The following is a 23,934-nucleotide window of genomic DNA, read 5'->3' as shown; positions in this document are numbered from 1 at the left end:
ACCTCCGCATGAACAAGTGCCGTCCGGATCCCATTCAGCTCAGACGCGGGGACCTTAAACATGACAAGCCGCCCATCCATCCAAGCCACGAGCACCAACTTGAGTACTTCAAGGTCAACCGAGTCAGGCGGGGTAACAAAACTGAACGTGTCCCTAGCCATTGGGTTCCTCTTGCCAACTGGCTTAGGGACACTACCTTCATGTCTGCGTACGGCCTGTACCAGAACATGCCCCAAGGTGGACACTTAGATATATAACTTTTTGTACGCACGTAGAGTTTTTAGAAAAATATTCTAACACTTTTGCTTTTTTCTCTTTGCAGCGGAGGCGTACGCTATGCTGGACTCGGCCCAAAAAGGGGAAGTGGAGATGTCCGAGGTGGACTTGGCTCAATACAAAGCTCGTTTTAAGATGTACGAGCAACTGAAAGAGGTAAACACTTAGTTTATTTTTGGAGTTTCTCTTTCCCATTGTCCGTTCTGCTATATTAGGAGGAGCCTGCTTCCCAAGTTTGTACGGACGCTTTACGTCCGTTCAGGCATGCTGGAAGGGAGCTCCTTCCCCAATTTACACGGACGCAAGCATATACTTTGCCTTGTAAAATTTTTCAAACTTTGGTTGTATTTTTGCAGTCCTCCTCTACTCCGAAGGCTAGGAGGAAGCAACCGGCCACGGCCACTCCTGATGCGAACACATCCAAAAAGAGGAAGACGGTTGCTTCCAAGACGTCTTCACAAACCGCGGCCAAGGCGAAGTCGCAGACTGCTACAACGCAGTCTCAAGGAGAACAACCCCGGCTGACACAAAGCGGGGCCTCCAAGCCCGTGGAACCTGTTGTTGATCAGGTCCACGATGAGTCCGTCCCTTCGGACGGTGGGGATAAGTCAACCCCAGAAAAAATGACCGGCCGCTTCACGGTTGCGGGGATCGAGATAGTCAAAAAATCTGACTGGCTAACTGCCAGTCAGTCGGCCAGCGATGCTGATGCTGGTCGTCCAGAAAACGACGGGGAGGCCTCTTTGCCGCCCCCTCCCATCAATCTCTCTCCTCCAAGCTTCTCCACTGGTTAGCCTTTCTTCTTTATTCTTGTACCATTTGATTTACTTGTACTTGTAAATTTTAGCTAACTCTTCTTGTACGGTCGTCCGCAGACATCTCAGAGGAGTTGCAAATGAGGCTGCCCGGCCAGTCACTGACTGGCGCGGACAGGAAGGCCATGCGCGAGGCCATGGTTCGCGCGGTTCCCCAAGCGCAGCGTGATAAGCTGCGGGGAATCAATGAGGGCTTCCTCGGCCCTATGCTCAACTGTACTGCTGAGGTACGTCTCCTTTTCTTTATACCTTTTCTTTCCAACACTTAGCAAATTCTTCTATATTTGACTAAGTTTCCTTCTTCTGTCCACAGCTCTTCCTCCGCCTGAACGCCTTCCTTGAATGGAAGGATAAAGAGAACGAGCGGCTGAAGCAGGCTTGGATCGAAATCAGGAAGGCCGAGGATGCTGTGACGGGGACGGCCGCCGTCCAAAGGGTACATTTTGAGACCCAAATAACCGCGCTGTCTGACAAAGCGGCGCGGCAAACGGAGGACCTGGTCAAACTGGGCAAGGCACTCGAACAAGAGTCCTTGGCCAGGGAGGCCTTGAGGGTTGAAAGAGACGAGGCCGTCCTGGAGAAGGAGAAGTGGAGGTTGGGCTTCGAGGCGTCTGAAGCCTTGAAGAGCGAGCTGAAGTTGGCCCAAGCCAACCTTAAGTCTGCTCTAGATGAAGCGGACGCGCTGAAGGTCGAGTTTGAGACCTTAAGGAAGTCCATTGCGGACTATGAGGAGCAACTTAAAACTCCTCGGCCACCCAGCGCGGAAGAGGTCGTCCGCATTGAGCAAGATGCTGAAGACAGACTTAAGGCATACTTCTTCGATGCCTTTGAATTGATGGTGGACGAAGGTGAGGCCGCCTATTATGAGGAACGCTTCAAGAAGCGGCTTCAGTATGTCTGCCTCAGAGAAGAGGCAAAGAAGGCCGGCATGCCTCCTCCTGAGCTGGTAGTTACTTCCCCCGAGTCCGGAGAGGACGGGGATGAGGAGGAGGTGGACGACGGGGCTGCCAAGGCCGAGGACGCCAAGAATGCGGAGGAGCCTGCCAAAGATAATACGGCTAAGTAGAGCTCAGGTCCTCCAGCAGCCGTCTGCTCAGCTTTCAAGCTTTCCTTCTTTTTTCAGCTTACTTTGTACTTAGCTTTTTCTGTACTTCTCTTTTTTTTTATTTTTAATTTGAAGCCACCTGTTAGAGCGGTATTGTAAACATTATTGCCGCCTTTGTGCGGTCTTATTAATGAAGATTTTGTCCGCCTTTGCGCGGTTCTTTCACCTTTGTTTCATACTTGGCAATTTTTTACAATTTTGCATTTTTTGAATGATTTTCGTACGTCTAAATATTATGCCTTTTCGTACGTTCCTAGGGGTATGCCCCTTTATTCGGTGTTCGCCTAGTCCATTCTCTAAGTGGTTTGATTAACTTGGTAGTTTTTATGCCTTAAAAGGGTATGACGACTAGCAAGTTAATCAAATCATAGTAATGATTGCCCTTGGACTAGGTGAAGCACCGAATCAATTTAATTGGCCGTTCGGCTATCATTGTACGAGTAGTCCGTTGAATCTATCGCTCGGACGCACCCTAGAAATCCCAAGTATTATCTCAACTTAGAGATTCCTTGCTCGGCCGGGCTAAATGCCTAGGTATGCCCTTGCCCTATTTGTAAAGGACACTTGTTTTCTACACAAGTTCGGAATACCTTGCCTCAATCGTCCGCCTAGAATTGGGCGGACGCATTGATCTCTGAATTAAATCATTTTTTTTTTTTGGGTGTGGCCGAATTGCTATATTGAGAGCAACCTTGCTTCCTTTTCACTTCGGCCATCTAGTAAGAATGGTAAGCCGTGTTGCCATATTGGAAGCAACTTAGTAAATCATTTCATTCGGCCTTTAATCATAAATAATAATAGGCAAATAAATACAAGTAAAGCAACAAATAGTTCAACAATGCCTGACTTTTCATTAATTTTGTCAAAGGTACATTGTTGTGGCCGTGTGGCTTTAATTACAAGGCTCGGTCAGTAGACCTAGCTGTATAAACAGCTTTTTGGCTAAGTATTTAAAGAAATAAAAACTTAAACATGATATTTCTTCAAATTGTCAGTGTTCCACGTCCGTGGTATCTGACGGCCATCAATTGCCTCAAGGCGATATGTGCCGTCTCGGACTTCTTCCCTGATTCGGTACGGCCCCTCCCAGTTTGGAGTCAACTTGCCGTCCTCATTGGTACGGCCAACAGCTTCCATTTTTCTCAACACTAGATCCCCCATTTTGAGCGGCCGCTTAGACACTCGGCGGTTATATGCCCTTGTCATCCTTAAGCGATAAATTTCATGCCTAAGCGCCGCATTGCCCCTAGCTTCTGGAAGGAAATCTAGGGCGGTCTTCATGGCCTCCCAATTGGCCGATTCATCATAAAGCATTACCCGCAAAGTGGGCTCGTACATTTCAATTGGGAGTACAGCCTCAGCTCCATAGACCAAAAAGAATGGAGTCTCCCCTGTAGAACTCTTGGCTGTTGTCCGTATGGACCATAGCACATTGACCAACTCGTCTGCCCATAGGCCGCCTGCCTTTTCAAGCTTGCGCTTGATCCCATTTGAAATCAACTTGTTATAGGCCTCAACTTGACCATTGGCTTGTGGTCGGCCGACTGAGGCAAAACAATGAGTAATGCCTTGGTCTCCCAACCATTTCTTGTATTGACGCGTCTCAAACTGGGGTCCATTGTCGAACACCATTGACTGAGGTACCCCATACCGAGTGATTATGCTCTTCCAAATGAAGGCTGACACATCCGTCCATTTAATGCCCCGGACGGCCTCAGCTTCAACCCATTTAGTGAAGTAGTCTACTGCCACTAATACATATCGTCTCTGGCCGGATGCAGGAGTATACGGCCCCAAAATGTCCATTCCCCATTTAGCAAAAGGAAGCGGACTACTGATGGCTGATAGACTATTTGCTGGACGATGAATAAGGGTTGAAAATCTCTGGCACTTGTCACATTTTTTCACCATTTTCATGGCGTCCGAATTCAAGCTCGGCCAGTAGTATCCCAAATGTGTCACTTTTTCAGCTAAGGCTCGTCCTCCAATATGTGAGCCACAATGTCCCTGATGAAGGTCGTCCAACACTTCATGCCTTCTTTCAGGAGTTATACACTTAAGGTAAGGCTTCACAAAGGCTCTTTTGAATAGTTCCCCATCCTTCATTTCGAACCATGCCGCTCTCCTCTTCATTAGCCAACTCTCTTTTGGATCGTCCGGAAGTATTCCATCCCTTAAGTAGGAAATAATTCCATCCATCCAGGTTGAACTTCTATCTATTATCTGAACGGGCTCGGCATCAATGCTCCTTTTCTCCTTTAATTCCCAAAACACTAATCTTGGAGTATCACATGATGCCGAGGAAGCCAATTTGGAGAGGGCGTCCGCTTGATGATTCTCTGAACGAGGAACTTGTCTGAGAGAGAAATGTTCTAGGCTCTCGGCCTCATCTTTTACTAGCTGCATGTACTTCATCATGGCCGGCTCCCTGGCTTCGAAGCCACCATTGACTTGGTGAACTATTAGCCGGGAGTCCGAGCATACTTCAACTTTGGTTGCCCCGGCCGCTTTACACATCCTAAGGCCGGCCAACAATGCTTCGTACTCAGCTTCATTGTTTGACGTTTGGAACTGAAATCTCAACGCGTACTCATACTTGTCTCCCTTAGGAGATTCACATATAATACCAGCCCCACACCCGGTCGCTGTTGCACTACCATCCACAAACACTTTCCAGACTTGGTCCACGGCCGGCTGAAGATCAGGTCGTGTCATTTCAGACAAAAAATCCGCAAAAGCTTGCCCCTTGATTGCCTTCCTTGGTTCAAACACAAGGTCAAAACCTCTGAGCTCCAAGGCCCACTTGAGCATGCGGCCACTCGCCTCTAATGTTGAGAACGGCTTCTTCAAGGGTTGGTCTGTATAGACCACAATTGAATGTGCCAAAAAATACGGCCGCAGCTTCTTTGATGCCATGTATAAGGCCAGGCCAAATTTTTCAATTGGGGGGTACTTAAGCTCAGCATTATGAAGTACATGGCTGATAAAATACACTGGGACCTGATGGCCGTCCCTTTCAGCAAGAAGGACGGCACTTAAAGAGTGTTCAGAGATGGCAAGATAGATGTATAGCTTCTCATTCCTGAGCGGACTGACGAGGCGAGGCAATGTATGCAAGTGACTCTTCAACTGTACGAATGCTTCCTCGGCCTCCTCTGTCCACTCGAACATGGCTTTCTTCTTAATGGTTTAAAAAAAGTAACGACACTTATCCCCTGACCTTGACAAAAATCTTCCAAGGGCTGCTAAACAGCCGGTCAGTCTTTGCACTTCCTTGATTGTTCTTGGAGACTTCATGTCAAGGACGGCTTGAATTTTTTCAGGGTTGGCCTCAATTCCACGTTGATCAATCAAAAATCCGAGAAACCTGCCGGACTCAACACCAAATACACACTTCTTTGGATTTAACATCATCTTATGCCGCCTAAGTTCGGTGAACGTTTCTCGTAGATCCTTGAGATGGTCGGCCGGCTCTTTTGACTTGACAATCATGTCATCAATGTATGCCTCCATGTTCCGGCCGAGCTGGTCTCTAAAGACTGTATTAACAAGCCTCTGAAATGTAGCAGGGGCGTTCTTGAGGCCGAATGGCATAACTTTGTAACAGTACAACCCCTGCTCGGTCACAAACGCTGTTTTCTCTTGATCTTCTTCCCACAAAGGGATTTGATGGAATCCGGAGTATGCGTCCATGAAACTCATTAGGGCGTGTCCGGCCGTAGAGTCAACCAAACGGTCAATCTTAGGCAAGGGGAAGCTATCCTTAGGACACGCCTTGTTCAAGTCTGTGTAATCCACGCACATCCTCCAAGTCCCATTCGGCTTTTTCACAAGAACTACATTGGCCACCCAATCTGGGTAAAAGCATTGCCGAATGAAACCGGCGTCCAGCAGCTTTTTTACCTCTGCTGCGGCCGCCTGATTCCTCTCTTCTTCGTGATTCCTCTTCTTCTGGCGGACAGGCTTTATCAGAGGGTTCACGGCCAACTTGTGCACGGCCAGGTCAGGACTTATTCCTAGCATTTCACCAACTTCAAATGCAAACACATCTTTGAATTCTCTTAACAGCTGGACTAACTCATCCCCAAGCAATCCCAAGGCTATAGTGCCAACACTAACTGTCCGTTCTGGGTGGTTGGAGTCAAGCACTATATCCTGGTGGCTGCCGGCCGGTTGGGGTCTCAGCTCATCTGGCCGGTCGACAGTCATTAATTGCTAGGCTTCTTCTGCCCTGGCCGCCTTACGCTTCTGGCCGACCTGGTATGCTGGGAGTGAGGTTCCTTCTTCCTTAGGCTCGGACAATTTTGGGCCGCGTGCTGTTGGCTTCACGGGCAGCTGATTACATTCCTTAGCCATTTTCTGACTTCCTTGAATTGTCCCAATTTTTCCGTCCGACCTTTCAAACTTCAGCAACATCAAGTGGGGGACTATGACCGCCTTGGCTGCATTGAGAGTGGGGCGACCAAGGATGACATTGTACCCGGTTAACTCTTTTACCACAAGGAAACGGATGACCATGTCTCTTCCTTCTCCATTCTGCCCGAAACGGATGGGAAGGTCAATCCGTCCGACTGGATGAATGATATTCCCCCCAAATCCTACTAAGGGGTGAGTTATATCTTGGAGAGCATCTTCTGGGAAGCGTAAATTCCTCAAGGCAGAGAGGCTGATAATATCGGCCGAACTCCCCGTATCAATCAATATTCGTCCCACCTTCAAATTCGCTATCTTCATTACAAAGACCATGGGATCATTGTGCAAAGCCCTGACCTCTCCACGGTCAGCCTCACTTATGATCACTTCAGGAAATGGCTCGGCCTTAACGGCGTCCGTTTGCATCACATTTGACAGGTTTCGAGCGTCCTGCTTGATTCCTTTCATGGTAGGGCCGCCTGAAGCAAAGCCTCCTGATATCACGGCCACAAAACCTGAATCAGTGCTATTCCCATCATCTTCCTTGTCATTTTTCTTATCACTTTGTTGCTTTTTCTCGGACGTGTTGTCTGTCTGTTTGAAGGTGAATTTGGACTTGGTCACATAGGGTTTCAGCAGACCCTTGTCGGCCAACTTATCCAACAGCCTCTTCAGATTGATACACTCGTTTGTGTCATGACCTACATCCTTGTGGTAATGACAATACTTGTTCTTGTTTCTGTACTGGGCCGAGCCTCTCAAAGGCTGAGGCTTCTCAAACTCAAACTTGTCTTTTATCTCCATCAAAATGGAGTAGCCATCCTTGTTGAACTCATACTGGGGCTCGTACGTCTTGCTTTTCTTTGACTTGGGTTGCTTGTCATCAGCCACCCAGATTTCTTTTCTTTTATTTCCTTCCCTTTTTTGGCCGACCGAGTCTTGCTGAGAAGATTGCTTCTTCTCAGCCCCCTTGGCCGGCTGTTCTGATTTGGTGAGCGAACAAAAGTCCGCGGCCTCAATATAGGCTTCGGCTTCCCGCAATACACCTGCGTATGACCGAATCTTTTTTCTTACCAAATCAAACTTAAAACCATTATGCCTTAATCCCCGGAGAAATTCTGAGTAAGCCATTTCGTCCGGAAGATTATGAATTTGGGCTTTTTCTTGGTTAAATCTTTGGACGTACGAGCGTAGTCCTTCATTCTTTCCTTGGACAATTGTGGCCAAGTTGAGACTTGTCTTTCTTGGTGGGATGTTGTATGAGAAGTTTCCCACAAACAACAAACTGAGGGTGGTAAAACAATTGATGCATCCGGCTGGAAGGCTGTTAAACCAATCCTGGGCCACCCCTTTGAGAGTGGCCGGGAAGCATCTACACCATGTAGCATCATCTACACTTTGCAAGTACATCAAGTTCCTGTACGAAGTAATGTGTTCCTCTGGGTTGCCCGTACCATCATAGGCACCCACTAGTACACTCTTCACTTTTGCTGGTTGAGGAGACGCTAGTATGTCTTGCGAAAACGGAGGCGGCTTATCTCCCAAATTCAACAAACGCATTTGCCAATCGATGGGCTGAGGCTGAGCGGACGTTCCAGCCAGGTAGGGAGCTTGGCCGAACATCTGACCATACGGCCCATATTGCCCAAAGACTTGGGGAGTTGGCTGTATCAACCCATTGAGTACTGAGGGGGCTGATATTGTAATGGCTGAACTGGAACGGGAGTGTTAGTATGAGCAGCTTGACTCCTGCTGGAAACGGCCGTGTTGGTGTATTGGGAGAAGGATTGGTTGGAGACTTCATCCGGCATGGTTGGGGTAGAGGCCGTGTCAGAGTATGCGGCCCTCTCCCTTTGCCTGTGCCGAATGTAATCCCTTGCGTCTTTGAAACGCTGTGACGGCTCAGTCTCAACTCTTGTCGGCTGTCTGCCCCTCCCCCCAGCCGACTGTGTTTTCGCCAGCAGGCTAGAGAAGTTGGTCCGTGGGACTCGGGGAGACCTTCCATGCGGAAGGCGGAATGGGGTGTTACCAGCATCAGTTGCGTTGGTCTTGTTGTTGGCTTTCTTGGAAGTGCCTCCTCTCCCCTTTTGCTGGGTAGCCGCCAACTCCTTGCGGAGCTTAGTCAGCTCGGCCATTAGGGTAGCTGGGGTGACATGAGGTTGTTCGGCCTCTTCAAATGAGGCAGTCAAAGGATTGCTTGAATGTATGGTAGTACGTATGTCTTCTACATATCCGTCCTCGCCTGGGCGAGGACCAGTATTAGGTGTCTGACCATCTAGTGCCATAACGGACGAGTATCCCCACAGACAGCGCCAAATGTTTCGGGGTTTTTTGTGAACTCCTCGGATACTGGTCACGTTCTCCTGGCAATGAGACGTGGACACCTGCAAAACAACGAATATTCCGTTTATCGGAATATTCGCCTCCGACGATCAAGTTAGAGATCAGAAATCGGAAAAGCTAGAGAGAGAAAGTAGAGAGAAGTTGGAGCTCTTTAATGCTCTATATTTATGTTATGTCACAATCCACCCCTCCCATCATAAATGATTGGGGTATTTATAGGGGTGGGAACATGTACCCCTCTAGGGTTTATGCCCTAGAATTTCGTGACATGATTGGCTGCACAATCAGAGGTTGCCACGTGTCATGGGGGGCGCCGTTTTACGGCTCTCAAGGGTTTCTCGGGGCTTGGGCCTGAGGTCATCAGGGCCTTTTTCTCTTTCTGATGTTGTATTAGGGCGTTTAGAGATGGCTGACATGTGTCACCCTGACGTGTGGACACGTGTCTCACTCTCATAGGGCCACGTGTCGCCTTTTTACTGGGCCACGTGTCACTATAAGATTGGGCCACGTACCTGGGGCATTTTTACCCTAAACAAGTCTAAATTGAGGTTTTGAGATTAAACTAGTTTGTGGTTCGGGCGATACCGCGACTAATTAAATTATATTAAGTTTAAATACTTGTAGATATTATTATTATGTATAATTTCTTAATTGGTATTGAATATAGAAAAATAGCATCCAAGGAAACAATCATTATTGTGTGATTGATTTCTTACAAATTAAATTAAATTGTAGTTTAATGTGCATAAATTTAGAAGTTACATTCTACAGGAAAATTAAATACGAGGGTTACACATATGAAGAGTTTTGAGTCATGATACGTAGGATGACACATAAGGGTGACACATAACAATGACATGGCGCCAAATCACATTGAGAGAACAATGACACATGGCGATAGCATGTTATCCCTTTGTGTTTTAATAATATTATATCATAGATGTGGTAACTTATTGAGTATGATTGTCCATAGTGGTTGAGAATAATTTATGATTTCAAAATTTTGTAATATGATTAGTGTTAGAACAATTTGGAGGATAAACAAGAGGGACCATAGGCATGTAACCTAATGTTTCTTTGGCGCTTTTCTAATAGTTTATTATCGCCCTTTTACGAAACAACAAGGTTAAAACGATAAAACTATTGACATACAAAGAAGAGACTAATTGACTTAGGTTGTTCAACTAAATCAATCTACTTGAAGTTTGTGAACTAGTGAGTGTATTAAGGTAAATAATTATTTAGTGAAAAATATTCCCTTCGTTCCTAAAAGTTCGACTCACTTTGCATTTGCGCGGTTTCCAATGAACATCTTTGACTATGAATATTTTTGGCTATGTATAAGTGAAAATTATAAAAAGTTATAATTGATATTTGAAAATTTTATAATAATGGGAATCTAATAAGATCCTTCATGCTAATTTATTTGTATTATATAAATCATAACATGTTATCAAAGTTATTTTATTTTGACCACATGAATAGTAAGTGAGTCGAACTTTAAAGAATGGAGGTAGTATAAGAAATCATTAATAAGAAATTAATACATCTTAATGGCATAAAATTATTCTTTGAATATATTAATAAATGTTATGAAATAAGTAAAAATCAGAATGTATGTTTTTAACTTGATGTTGTGATGAACCAAACAAATGAATGTTACAAAATGGTGAACAACTATGATGAAAAATTATTTACACGATTTTGTGCTACCTTGGTGTAGTATACATGAAGTGGTGGCCCTCCAAGATTAGCATGCATGGCTTAAGAATTTGTGTGCACATACAAACTCGTATGGAGCATAGAATATTTTTCAAAGATGAAGGTAATTTTGAGAGGAGAAAAATGTGTAATATGTATGTATGTCTGATTGGAAGCTGGAAAATGAGATTAAAAATGAGGAGGGTGTCAATTAATAAGAGAAAATTGAGTCATTAAGGGTAATTATGTCCCAACCATTACAAAATAAATGGTGTAATAGAACAACTTTAAAACGTGGGACATATACCAAAAAGATAAGGGGCTCACATGCAATACACTTGCACATATCATTCCTCGTCAAGACACGAATCACATGCTTGATCTATCACTCCTTTTGCTTGATTTCTCTTAGCATAGCCCTTTTTCATTTTTACTATCTCTATTCTCTAAACCATTTTTATTTACACCCATTGGCATTTGGTTCACAAAGCGGTATAGGCGAGTTTGAAATTAGGAATGAAATTAGGTGATATGGAGTTGGAATTTAATTCTTAATACATTGTGTTTGGTTGTTGTTCAGGAATGAATTTTTTTATTTTTCTTTGATACCTGAAGGTGTGGTATGAGCCATACCCACCTCTCCCTTTTGGGTTTCTAAACCCCATATCTTGTGGGTTTGAGGTTTGAGTTTGAAATTGGATTTTTTTTCTAAACAAACATTACCTCATCCCTAAAACCAACGAAGTGAACGAACCAAATGCCCCCTTAAGCTCATGCTCTTGAAAAAAGCTTTAAAAGTAATTTAATAATCAAGGTTTGTTTGGTATTTTTCCAATGTGATAACTCTTGAAAATAAGCTTAAAAGCCCATAACTTAAGTTTTTTTATTTTTTTTATTTTTTTTTTATTTTTGAAGAAAAAAGTCCATACCCTTGAAATAAGACTAGTGTATTCACACCTATAATTTAATAATTTAATAAAACAAAAGTAGGAAAATGGCAACAATGGCCTGTTTGGATAAAAGGATTTCATTTGAAATGCTATAATTGGGTCAAATGTAATATGCTATAATTGGGCCAAATGTAATGTTTGGTTAGTCCAAGAATTTAGAAATGAATTTGGTTAAATTCCATGCCTTTTAACAAATTATTAGATTGTTTAGAATTTTAAATCCGACCCAAAACCTGTTATTTCGAATTCTCTACTCTCTTAGATACTCTCTTCTCCTTCTCTCTCCTCAAACTACAACTCTGCCCCTGCCACTGCTATCATTCTTCTTTCTTCATCCATAATTGCCGGTAATTGTTAAGGTAGCGATTCGTCACTTATTTGCTGTAAAAACCTCTATTTTTGATTATTTTCAAAACCAAACCTTGATGGATATAAGCTATTTTGTTCAATTTGAGGTCTATTTCAAGTTTTGAAGCCTTGATTTAATCTAAATTATTATTTTCTATCCATCTAATTATTTTAAGGCAAAAATTAGGGTTTATATTGTAAATAAAAAATTTAAATTTGATCCAAAGAAGAGCAGTCAAATCATAATTTGAATCAACAAGGAAATTTATTTCACATAATATCGTTTTTTTAAAGTAAAAAATGTCATAATGTCTCCCCAAATATTTGAATTCTTGAAGAACAGCAAGAACTGATATTCTAGTTCTACACATACAATAATCACTCTCAATCATTGAATGGCTAAATTTTTAGGTGTCTTTTATTTATATATTTTATAACTTTTCAGTAATTTTTTGTGTTGGAGGTTTATTTTCTCCTAAATCAAATATAATCGGAGGTTATGTTATTAGTTGAAGTTGAATTTTTTTTCTTTCATTTGTTGCTTTAATTACTTATCAACAATTAATCAATTAATCAATTAAATAATTAACAAATAGAACAACTTTTATCCAACTTTTTCAAATGGTTCAAATAGAACAATCACTAGTACTGTAGTACATAATGTACATATGCTTTGGCCTTGTATGATTATACATATCTCTTCACTAGAGACTTGAGTACTAGACAAAGCTAATCCAATGTTGTAGCCAAAGACATGCTCATTTAATCTATGTCCACAGCCCTACTCATTTTCACCATTCTTGCACTCAAATATGCCATCAGTTCGTCCCGAGGAGCTAGTGCCATCACTTGAAACGCACAATGAATCATTTTCCTGAATATCATCACGAAACAACTTGGTGAAGAGAAGATCCTTGGCCCAAACAATACAGTAAACAAAATGCAAGACAAAGTATAACTTGATATATACCAAAAATACAAACCTGGGTGAGATGCAGGCAACACAAATGCAGCAAATGGTAATTAAGTGGTAATGAATCAATAGAAACTAAAGTATAATTTTTGAGCAGGCTTAGGATAGCGATTACGCCTTGAGTTATGACTTTCACATGAACAACTAATCAATTCCACCACCACCAAAATTAATACACAGATGCATTTTCTGAATCGTCGCTCCAACATTTAAGAAACAAGGGGATTAATGAAACAGGATCAATAAAGCCCATCTGACTCCCCACTGGATCATGTTTTTGCAACATGTTTAACACATGTTAATTACTTTTTGGTAATAATAAACAAAACGATAGTAGTAGATTACTAAGCAGAATTATTGATTTATTGTTTTGGTTCTGACCTTTCCCTCTTGTATAATGTTTCCTGGTTTCTTTGTTTCTGAGCTACATTGCATATTCTCATTTGCCTGGGCAATGAGGCTGCAAGCTTGCTAATAAACAAGTTCCACGCCAAACTAAGCCTGGTTACCAAGATTGTAGTCATCATGTACCCTTTCAAACAAAAGCAACCGATATGCAATCTTTGAGGGATAATAAAGATTACCTAGCCTCCTTACATAAAATTTGAAGTTGAGAGAAAATTTACCTGTCTCAGTAGTCCAACTCTCTACCAATGGGACACCAGCTGCCAAGTGGATGTGGTTTACAAGTCACAATGTCGCATAGCATCCAGAACTTTATGATCGTTGAAAGCAACATTGAACTACTTAAGTACATATCAATATGAGAGCTCTTAAGATTAGCATGGAGGACTGTAAAACTTATAATGCCTAAACTTTTAATACAGAATCTCGAGCATACTGGCAGAGTAAAATAGAATCATTATCCAGACAATCAGCCAATGCAGAGCTTTAGTAGATAATTTTGCCATTGACAGTCAAACAGAAGACTTTCAAAGCAAAAATTGCATGCCCATATTGCTAGCTTCTATTGTGTCCAATGTCACTATGCAATAGGAATGAGGATACTATGAAACCTCCCAACTGGATCATGTTTTTGCAACATCAGATGAACACTGATAAACACATTTCAGAACTTTCTTCTTACACTTGTCCTTGATCAGAAAAAAAGGCACACATAACAAAACTACAGCAGCAGCAACCATAACATCAAGAAACAGTACAGCTGTTGAGAATCACAGCGATATTTTCCACAAACTTTGTAAAAAATGAACATAGTGAAAAAAAAAAAAAAAAAAAAAAAAAATCATCTGAACTTCCCGTTGTTGAATCACAAATCAGTAAAACATCATCTAACGAGAAATTGTTGCTTGTTACTACCTTATATCTGTCCTGCGCAAAGCACCAGAAGTGGACAAACTTCGAGTATCAAAGAACGTGTATCTGAATGAAATACAGAAATTTCAAACTATTTTAAAAAGCACGAAGAACTCTGAAACAGCCAGTACTCAAAACTTACCATCTCAACTTTGTAGCAAGGTATAGCAGTCAGAACATACATCAATTGTCTTAAGAAGGCTACATGTTATTACAAATACAGGAATTTCATTCCTCTAGGTGATTATGCTTTTGCAAATTAAATCAAGGTTATAAGGTAACTTGGATTCAATGGTAGTTTAATCCTCAGAACAAGTCAAAAATCATAAATCCAGCGTAAATTGCATGCTTCAATTCCAATCCACAAAAAGCTCCATGACTCTCATTGGAGAAAGCGGAAGACTGGCACCATTTTTGCCCGCTATTAACCTCCTGGATGCGAGCTAAATATAGCTGAAAATCTTGAAAGCCACCACAAAAGATAATCTTGCCAATCAAGAACACCATTCCCTGGCATTTTGGAACAAGCGCAGCCATGGGCTCGGCCCCTTCTCGCTGACATCCCAATGCTTTGGGTACCAGGGATATTGCCACATTAAGAAGCAACGTTCAGGGTGAGGCATCATAGCAAGATGCCTTCCATCAGGAGAGCAAATAGCCGCAATCCCAAGAGGTGAGCCATTGAGGTTAAATGGGTAGGTTTCTGTTGGTTTCCCGTTGTCATCACAATACCTCAAGGGGGCTAAATCAGAACCCAGAATACTGTTGAGAACATCAGCATTTGGGAAATAAGCCCTTCCCTCACCATGAGCCGCCCATACACCAAGTGTACTACCTGTCATCCCTTTGAACATTATAGCAGGAGATTCTCCAATTGTCACGCTTGTAAAACGACATTCAAATCGCCCTGATTCATTGTGGACGAACCTAGGCTGTGCAGTGTCACCGCCATTCCCGTGCACACCACCAACATCGGGGCCTGGTATCCAGCCAAGTAAAGCCATGAGCTGGCACCCATTACAAACCCCAAGACTGAAAGTGTCAGGTCGATGATAGAATTCTTGAAATTGATCTAAAAGAGGCTGGTTAAATCTAATTGAAGCTGACCAACCCTTTGCTGAATCAAGAACATCAGCATAACTAAAGCCTCCAACAAATGCAATTCCACGAAACTCTTTCAAAGAGATAGCTCCACTGAGCAGGTCTGACATAGCAACATCCCATGGCTCAAAACCAGCAGCATAGAATGCTGCAGACATTTCTCTATCACCATTGCTACCTTCCTCACGGAGGATGGCCACCTTTGGTTTTGAGGTTGCAAGCATGTATTTATCATCTGTACAGGCAGGAGTAAAGGACAATGACCAAGAAGGTTCTTGTCTGTGCCTTAAACCTTCTTTCTCCAAATCTACACAAGAGGCCAACCTCTGGTATTTCTCTAGGTTAAAACTAGTTTCCTCCCATATGTCCCTCAGGTACGTCATATCTTCATTCAAATGGGCAACCCCATCAACCTTCAAATCAATAGTCCTCCCCGTAGTGACTTGCCCAATGATCTCTGACGAAATGGCAGCAGTATTCAGTTTCTCCATTACCGATTTCAATGTATTTTTGTCAACTTCAAGAACTAAACCTAGCTCCTCAGCGAAAAGAGTCTCAAATAGGCTATGACCTCCAGATTTTAGTTCTAAGGAAAGCCCACAGTTACCCGCAAAAGCCATCTCCAAGATACTGACAAGTAACCCACCATCACTAATATCATGACCAGCAGAAATAAGATCATCTTCAATAAGCTCTTGAACTGCATTGAATGCTCTCTTAAAGTAGGAGACATCATCAAGATCAGGAGACACACTGCCAATTTGATCAAACGCCTACAAGAAAACAGAAGCCAAAGAAAGAGAATCAGGAATCTATAATAACCTTTAAAAAGCCACAACTTGACAATTAGAAAAGCTTATGAACAGTTCTCCGACGGTTCTACCCCTAAAAATGTTTATTGACATTTTTGCCTTTTTACAGTTTTACTAACTACTGTTTTTGCTTTTGTTTTACTCAAGCTAGGCTACTTTTTCTCTTTCATTCAGTTTTTTATCTGCACTACAGCTGTCTACTCTGATCTCAAATTCTCAGCTATCACTCTCCTCAAACTTCTCACCTTTCTCCATGCTTTAACAAGGAATAGAAATTTAGAACACAGCAACTTTCTCTCCCTTCTCATCTTACTCGCCTTCTCTTATCTAATCTCCCTTCTCACTGTTGTTGCTGCTATGTTTAGCCTTCTGATTTTCATGTGCTTGGGAGTTGGGATTGAAAAGGAAACTAAACGGAAGTTATAGAGAAAGCAAACTAGAATCTAGGATTTTGTTTTATTGTAAGTTTGATTTAATTTTTTATTTTTTTAATTATCATTTATATTCACGAAAACTCCCTATGATCTTTCTTTTCCTGCTTCTATGTTGATTGTTGTTGTGATTTTTTTTTCCCCCCCTCACAATTGAGCATTTTATTTGACATGCACTAACACTCCCTTCCTCACAGTAGTTTGTTAAAACTGCATGTAACATTGGTGCCTGGAGGCGTGGCACCAGAGACAGCTAGCTAGTGAACCTTTACGTACTGTTATTTTTGTAGAGGTGGAGCTCTGGACCAAGAGAAACTTTTGGTGCGGTTGTGGAAATTCTAAGTTCGGAAACCTCATTTGTAAGCTTCAACCAAGTAAGGACATAGAGAATGTGGAAAATTCATACAACCATAACTTCAAAGGTGTTCTTACATTGGTACACAGGTGAAAGGATGGATGAGATGGAGTTTACTGAAGCAAAAAGTAACATGAACTATTTAGTTCCTTGAGCACCAGAAATACTAGGATGGAGCTTCAGACAAGGATGAATACGAAGAGGAGGAATACCTAGACTAGGCTAAAGAATCGAGCTTGTGCTATGAGTTTGAGACAACTTGCTTACTTATAGACATACAATTTGTCAAATCTTTAAAAGTATTATAATTAGTTTCTTCCTTTTGTGGGATTTGTGACTACAATTTTTGGTTTAATATTTCCAAAACATAATCAGACTCAATTTCTCATCATCATATTCAAAATTTAGATAAACATACGACTATTCTTTTGAAATATCAACAAATCATATGCAACATTACTTATTACTTGATTGCAACACATCCTATTCCAACTGTTGTGAAAACACATGACCTTTTTGAATTGCTATTGCGAGAATAACTACTATATGGCCGGATTCACAATCATCACAAGTATATTACCAATAAGACCGCTAACTAGTATAAACATATGGATCAAACTACTCTTTGTGGTCACACCCAGACACACAATCAGCTTTTTTAAGACATGAAACACCAGTCACACTGCAATGTTCACATAACAAGAAAAATGCCTAAACATTATGACACAATTCAACTAATTAACTACAAAATATTTCTCTAGCAATTTAATAAAATATCCAAGGTATAATAAAAAGGAAAACAAGGCATCCTCACAAGGATTCAATCAGTAATTCCTAACATTTTAGAATACAGCACTATAGACTTCACCCCCACAGTTCCTATTCTAAAAGCATTTTCTGATTTTGCTAGTCCAGTAAAGGCTAGCAGCTTCATGCATGGCAAATTCATGAGGTACTGGTTAACATCACATTGTCCACATATGTCCTTATATCTATATAAAAAGAAAGCTGCTGAAAAATTCCAAAAGACAAAAGATAAAGTGACTGAAGTTTTAGACAAGAGTATCAGTGGTATATAACTAAATGTTTAACCAAGAATAGAGACAGGGAAAACATATGCCATGAGCTAAAAACTGCTATAGTAGGAATGCAAAGAGAAAATTTCCAATAGGGTCCTGAAAAGAAAAAAAAGATACCTGAGCAAGTGCAGAACCCCCTAGGCGTCGCTTTCCCTTGGCTAAATCAACATGAATCAGAACTCCATCTCTGAGCTTTAGATCTGGAGTGACTGTTTTTGTTATATCAGGAGTAGTAACATAGGCACTGATTACAAGATTTCCTGGAGCTTTGACGACCTCACCGCCAGCATTTGCAGCCATTGAAAGACTGTCCTTCCCCCCATCTATAGCAATGCCCAGTTCAATCATGGCCTCGGAAAGCGCTGTGGCAGCATCATACATGTCTGCACCTTCCCCTTCAAGCTTGGCAGCATACATCCAGTTGCCACTGGCTTTAACATCAGAAAGAGATGTAATTTTTGCCCAGATGAGATTCGTGAGTGCTTCACCAACAGCTAATCTGGCCATTGCTTTAGGATCCAACAAACCCTTAATAGGCTGCTCGCCAATAGCACATGCACCCCCAGTGAAGTTGGTGTAGCTCTGAGCAATAACTGCAACATCAGCTAGAGTAATTTGCAAGGGGCCCACAGTCTGCTGCTGTGCCACAAGGCCAGTGACACACCTATCCACCTTAGTGGTTAGGAAGTGTTTTGAGCACACAGATGGGAGTCTCAACACCCTCTTTAAGGAATCCATCACCGTTGTTCCTGGAGCTATATCAAGTGGCTCTTGAGGATGAGTCATACGCTGGAACTCGAAGGTTTTCTGGGGCATGTCACCAAGAACTTTTTCAAGCTCGAGATCAACAGCAGGAGAAGGAGGAGGCACTTCATCACGACGGGATTTCTCAACAGCAGCACTGTCTACCAAAACAACACGCCCTTCGCCATTTATTGTTCCAATTACAGCCATTGATAACCTCTCCCTATCACAAATTGATTGTAACATGCTACGACTCTCAGCCTTCACCAATATGGCATCTTGCTCCTGGTACTCTGCACCCCATATCTCCAATATTGACATTGTGTGATCACCAACTACTATAGCCCTGATATCAATTTGAGCACCCTTTGGATATATTATCTCCTTTACAACGTTGCAGTTACCACCAGCACCTTGATCGTGGATGCTAATAATAGGGTTTTTGTCACCCATTTCAATACAAGCACGTACAACACGATACAATTTCTGTGACATCTCAGCATCTCCTCGTTGTACTGCGTTAAAGTCAAGTTCAGCATCATTCTGGCCACTCACCATACTAGAAGCAGCACCTCCTCCCATTCCAATGCGATATGCAGGGCCACCAATCTTTACAACTAACATGCCAATTTCAGGCTCTCCCTTTGTTATATGGGTGTGATCAATCTGCCCTATTCCAGCACTAAACATAATTGGCTTCAACCATTCCCGTCTCTCACCATTTGGAAGCCTCATCCCAAAGGTCCTAGTATAACCCTGAATCAAGGGCTCCCCAAATTTGTTCCCATAATCTGAGGCACCGTTGCTTGCATCAATAAGAATCCGCAAAGGAGAAGCCAGATTTGATGGATAAGTAAATGATACATCTTCCCAGGGAGCATAAGATTCTTCCATATTCAAGTTTCCAACACAATAACCAGCTGTAGCAGCAACAACAAATGACCCTCTTCCAGTTGCATGCGTGTCCCTGATCCTGCCACCAGCACCTGTTTCAGCACCAGGGTAAGGTGCCACAGCACATGGGAAATTGTGGGTTTCAGCAGTAAAAAGAATGTCAAGATCACGCATCTGCACATCTAATGGACAGGTTAAACCTGGAAGAAGAGGGCGTAACTGATTCACCAAAAAGCCTCTTATTGCACTAGAATTATCCTTGAACCCAATCACTGAATTGTTAGGATTCGCCTTTAGTGTACTCTTGACAATCTGCATAAGAGTTCTATCAACAGGTTTCCCATCAATGACTAATTTACCAGTAAAAAACCAATGCCTACTGTGCTCACTATTAGATTGCGCAATATCAAATAATTCAACATTAGTTGGGTTCCGCTTAATATCTTCCTTGAAAAGCCAAGTATAATATTGAAGATCTTGTTCATCAAATGCCAAACCCATTTTCACATTAATATCTTCAAGAGCCTTCCTACCCTGCTCCATAACCGGCACATACAGAACTTCCTCTGGAACCAAACTCGTCTTGAAGCTTGTAAGTTTTTCAGTATACACACATTCAGTCATTCGATCGTGAACCATGGCAGCAAAGTCATTTATCTGCTGCTCCTGCAATGGATTGTTAGAAAACAACAGATACCTCCTGGAACGTTCCAGACGATTTACTTCAGTTAAACCACATGATCGACAAATAGATACAGCATTAGTGGACCATGCTGTCGTAAAGGATAATCTAGGTCCTACCTCAACAACTACAACAGTACAACCTTCCATTACCTCCTTATCAAGAAAGCTCTCAGCCCCTAAATTTTCAGGTTCATAAGTCTCACCCAAAAGCCACCGAAGTGCCAAAAGCTTTTCACCAGAAAGATCGGTATCCACCCCAATGTTGAAACACTGTTCAGTTCTCAAACCAACTATCTCATTTGATATCTTCGTCTGAACTGTCCTCAGTAGCTCATCAGCTGCATTATCTTGAATCAGCGGAACACGGAAGAAATGTATAACCTTGTCAACTGACAGCTGTACTTCATCATCTAATGTGACACTCACATCTCCTGAAACAATAGCCTTCACCTTCCCCAATCCAGAACTTCTCAACCCAACACTACGAGTGTGCAAACTTGGCAATTGAGTGATACAACCTAACCCGACACCCAAATGCCTACGAGTACTAATCGAATTTCGAGACAGAAATAATTTACGTTGTGCACAACCCTGTATACATCAAAAATAAATAAATAAATAAATAATCATAGATAAGTCAAATTACACAACAAAACACCCTCGAAATCGCTCGGACATGGGTATGACACTTAAACAACTCTATTTGACACAAAATCATGCAAATTTTTCAATAAACGGCCGTACATGACACTTCTAGCCAAGTATAAGTAACATAATCAATCAAAAACAAAAACAAAATAGAATTGAATACCTTAAATTCTGAGTTGAGTAATTTAGAACCCATAAAATCAGACCGAGCTGCCATTACTGTGAAAAAATAAAACGAAAACTCCATTGAATTAGCGAAAACTCTAACAAAGAAATTGCACATAATTTATCATAACTTCAGCAATTACAACAAATAAGTCCAATAATCCGACATAGAAGAACCCTAAACGATTATACTAACAATTGAATTAGCGAATAACACTACACTGTGAAAAGAATATTCGATGATTGAAAAAAAGAAGCATCTTACCTGAGAAGCTGGTTCAATGGAGGATAGGAAGCTCAGAAGGTGCTTCAATGGAAGAGAGAAAGCTCAGAAGGTGGTTCAATGGAGGAGTGAGAGTAGAGTGCAATGGAGGAGAGAGAAAGGGGGAGGGGTGCGGCGAGGCAGAGTCAGCGTGAGAAGGCTTCAAACGTAGGACTGTAGGAGAATATTGTTGACACGCTTGTAGTGTCCACCAATTACCCGAGATTCTGTCTAACCCGATCATGGTCCGGGTTGGGGTTGAGGATCAAAGGGTTGACCCGTTTCGGGATAAAGCCCTGGTTGGGCAATAATTATATTACTAGATTATACCCGAGCCATGCTCGGCTTTTAATGAGGATAATTGAAATTAAATATAGATTCTCATGACTCGTCAAAAAAAAAAAAATATAGATTCTCATGAAAAATGTGATTTAAAAATCCATCATATAATAAATAATTAAAGTATAAAGTGCCTAGAAATATTAATATTTTTGCAAAAATTTAAACTAAAAAAATATAGTTTAGGAGGGAAAATTCTCTCTCAAAAAAAAAAAAAAAAAAAAAATCTAATATATTTAGATGTATACATAAATGGACTTAACATTTGAGCAGGAAAATTTTTCATGAGGTAGTGCCAAATGTACAACTTTGGAAAAAGATGACATCAACGGTTGCTACTTTAGTATTAGTTATAGATATGGTACTCTTTTTTTTATGTTGAAGGATTTTATATTATATGGTACTTCATGAGTTCTTGCAGTAACTAGAATAGCTAAATTAGACTCTATAACATGAACTGGTAGTAGATTAAAAATTAAACATGCACATAAATAAATAAATATTTCGTATATAGTAATTTTTATTTTTTTTTTTTTTGAGGAATAGTAAATTAAAAATGTACATGAAAAAAATAAATATTTAGTAAATTATAAAAGATCCTTTAAATAAAATAATTAGTACACTTTAAATAAAATAATTAGTACACTTGAAATAAAAAAATTCATACGTTTAAAATAAACCTGTCAAAAAAAAAAAAAATACTACATTAAAAATGCACATGATTATCATGCAATAATACAATTATAAAGGTAAACATACACATTCAATTTTATATGTTCATTTATAAACAATATTGTGTTCATTTAAGATTGGGGCAAGTTTATATTTTACAATAGAAGTATATTAACGGTATCACTATATTCTAGAGGGTTGTGTTGGGTGGGGTTGGTGGCGATGGGGTTTGTCAGGGGTTAAATGGAGGTTATGACAGTGGAGGAGGAGATTCCGGCAGCGGGGTGGGCTTGGCAGAAATAGGGGTGCCAGCGGTGGGGTGTATGGCTGTCGGGGGTGGGGGTGGGGGTGGGGGTGGTGGTAGGGTTAGGGTTTAGGGCTTTTTTCTATATTTTTAATTTTTCCTTTTTTTAATCCAATAGATAAGTGACACGTATGCACTGTGGGGCCCAATACCGGGTTTTTGGATGTCATTCGTTAACTGGTGGTGAAATCCATTTTTTTTTTTGGATTACTTGTGGTGTTGTATAAAAGTCTTAGCTTTTTGTGGTGTTATAATCCATTTTTTCAGAGGGTATTCTTTTTCTAAAGATTTTGAACACTGAAATCGACATTATTAAATGTGTTTATTTGTTTAATAATTAAATTATGTGGTTTACACTTATGTACATTTCTTTTTCATGTCTATAACATGCTTGATAATGGCTAAGATGGTTAAATAGCCAACTTTGTTATAAGTGGTTAGGTGTTCGAATCCCTGTAACCTTATATTTTTATATGAAATAATGTGGGTCCCTTGGGTGATGTGGCGTAACGATTAAGGTTAATTTAGTGATGATGTGGCATAAAGAAATGTTGGGTAGGTGATGTGGCATCATGAAATATTTGTGAAGTGACGTGGCGTAATTTAAAAGGATCTACGTGACATATGGACGTTTTTATAAACGCCTTTTAATATATTAGTATAGATGTTCGCATACTATTATTAAGAGTTCAAAAAAGAGTCTGTATACATTAATGAGGGCAAATAAATATTAAAAGGGCATAATTATCTCACATTATTCATAAAAAAAAAACAAATATAATTTAAAGGTAAATATGTAAATAAATATTTTAAAGGGTATAATTATCTTAACACTATTCATAATTTAAAATGAAGTAACAAATATAGAGGTAAATAAGTAAATGAACTTCTTGAGAGACATAATTGCCTCATCAATACTATTCATAAGTGTTTAGTCATACTTTTAAAAGGGTGGGGATTTTGTGGTGTTATATTTTTTATTTTTTATTGATATTTTTATGTTTCTATCTACCTAACAATCTAATATATATATATCATATCACTAATAAATAAAGCTGGTCTCGCAACCAGGCCACGAGATAGCGACATTTGATATTCCAGTTTCTCGCCATGTGTTGCGCCACATAGGCGACAAATATGAATTAAGATAAGATCCATTTATAATATTTTTAATTTAGTTATAAAAAATAATAATATAAATAA

At 40.8% G+C, this 23,934-nt stretch overlaps 1 protein-coding gene across 1 annotated transcript; it reads right to left on the bottom strand.

Moving 5' to 3' along the window:
• Positions 1 to 14,364: 14,364 nt before the first annotated feature.
• On the bottom strand, positions 14,365 to 21,588 carry LOC145570439 (putative phosphoribosylformylglycinamidine synthase, chloroplastic/mitochondrial). The gene is made up of 4 exons (XM_081629515.1): positions 21,420 to 21,588; positions 21,153 to 21,208; positions 18,137 to 20,932; positions 14,365 to 16,115 (listed from the first exon to the last, which is right to left on the bottom strand). Exons 2-4 carry the CDS (start codon positions 21,204 to 21,206, stop codon positions 14,736 to 14,738), a joined length of 4,230 nt encoding a protein of 1,409 aa, XP_081485641.1. The 5' UTR covers positions 21,207 to 21,208; positions 21,420 to 21,588; the 3' UTR covers positions 14,365 to 14,735.
• Between the last annotated feature and the right edge of the window lie 2,346 nt (positions 21,589 to 23,934).

Source organism: Chenopodium album, chromosome 12, assembly GCF_948465745.1.
Source record: "Chenopodium album chromosome 12, dcCheAlbu1.1, whole genome shotgun sequence".
Lineage (NCBI taxonomy): Eukaryota > Viridiplantae > Streptophyta > Magnoliopsida > Caryophyllales > Amaranthaceae > Chenopodium > Chenopodium album.
This window is presented reverse-complemented; position numbering and strand designations above follow the sequence as displayed.

Coding starts and splice junctions, on each gene's coding strand:
- LOC145570439 (XM_081629515.1), bottom strand. CDS start 21,206: ATGGCAGCTCGGTCTGATTTTATGGGTTCTAAATTACTCAACTCAGAA. Junction 20,933..21,152: donor TACTCAACTCAGAATTTAAG/GTATTCAATTCT, acceptor TGATGTATACAG/GGTTGTGCACAACGTAAATT. Junction 16,116..18,136: donor GGGGTTCTGCACTTGCTCAG/GTATCTTTTTTT, acceptor GTTTTCTTGTAG/GCGTTTGATCAAATTGGCAG.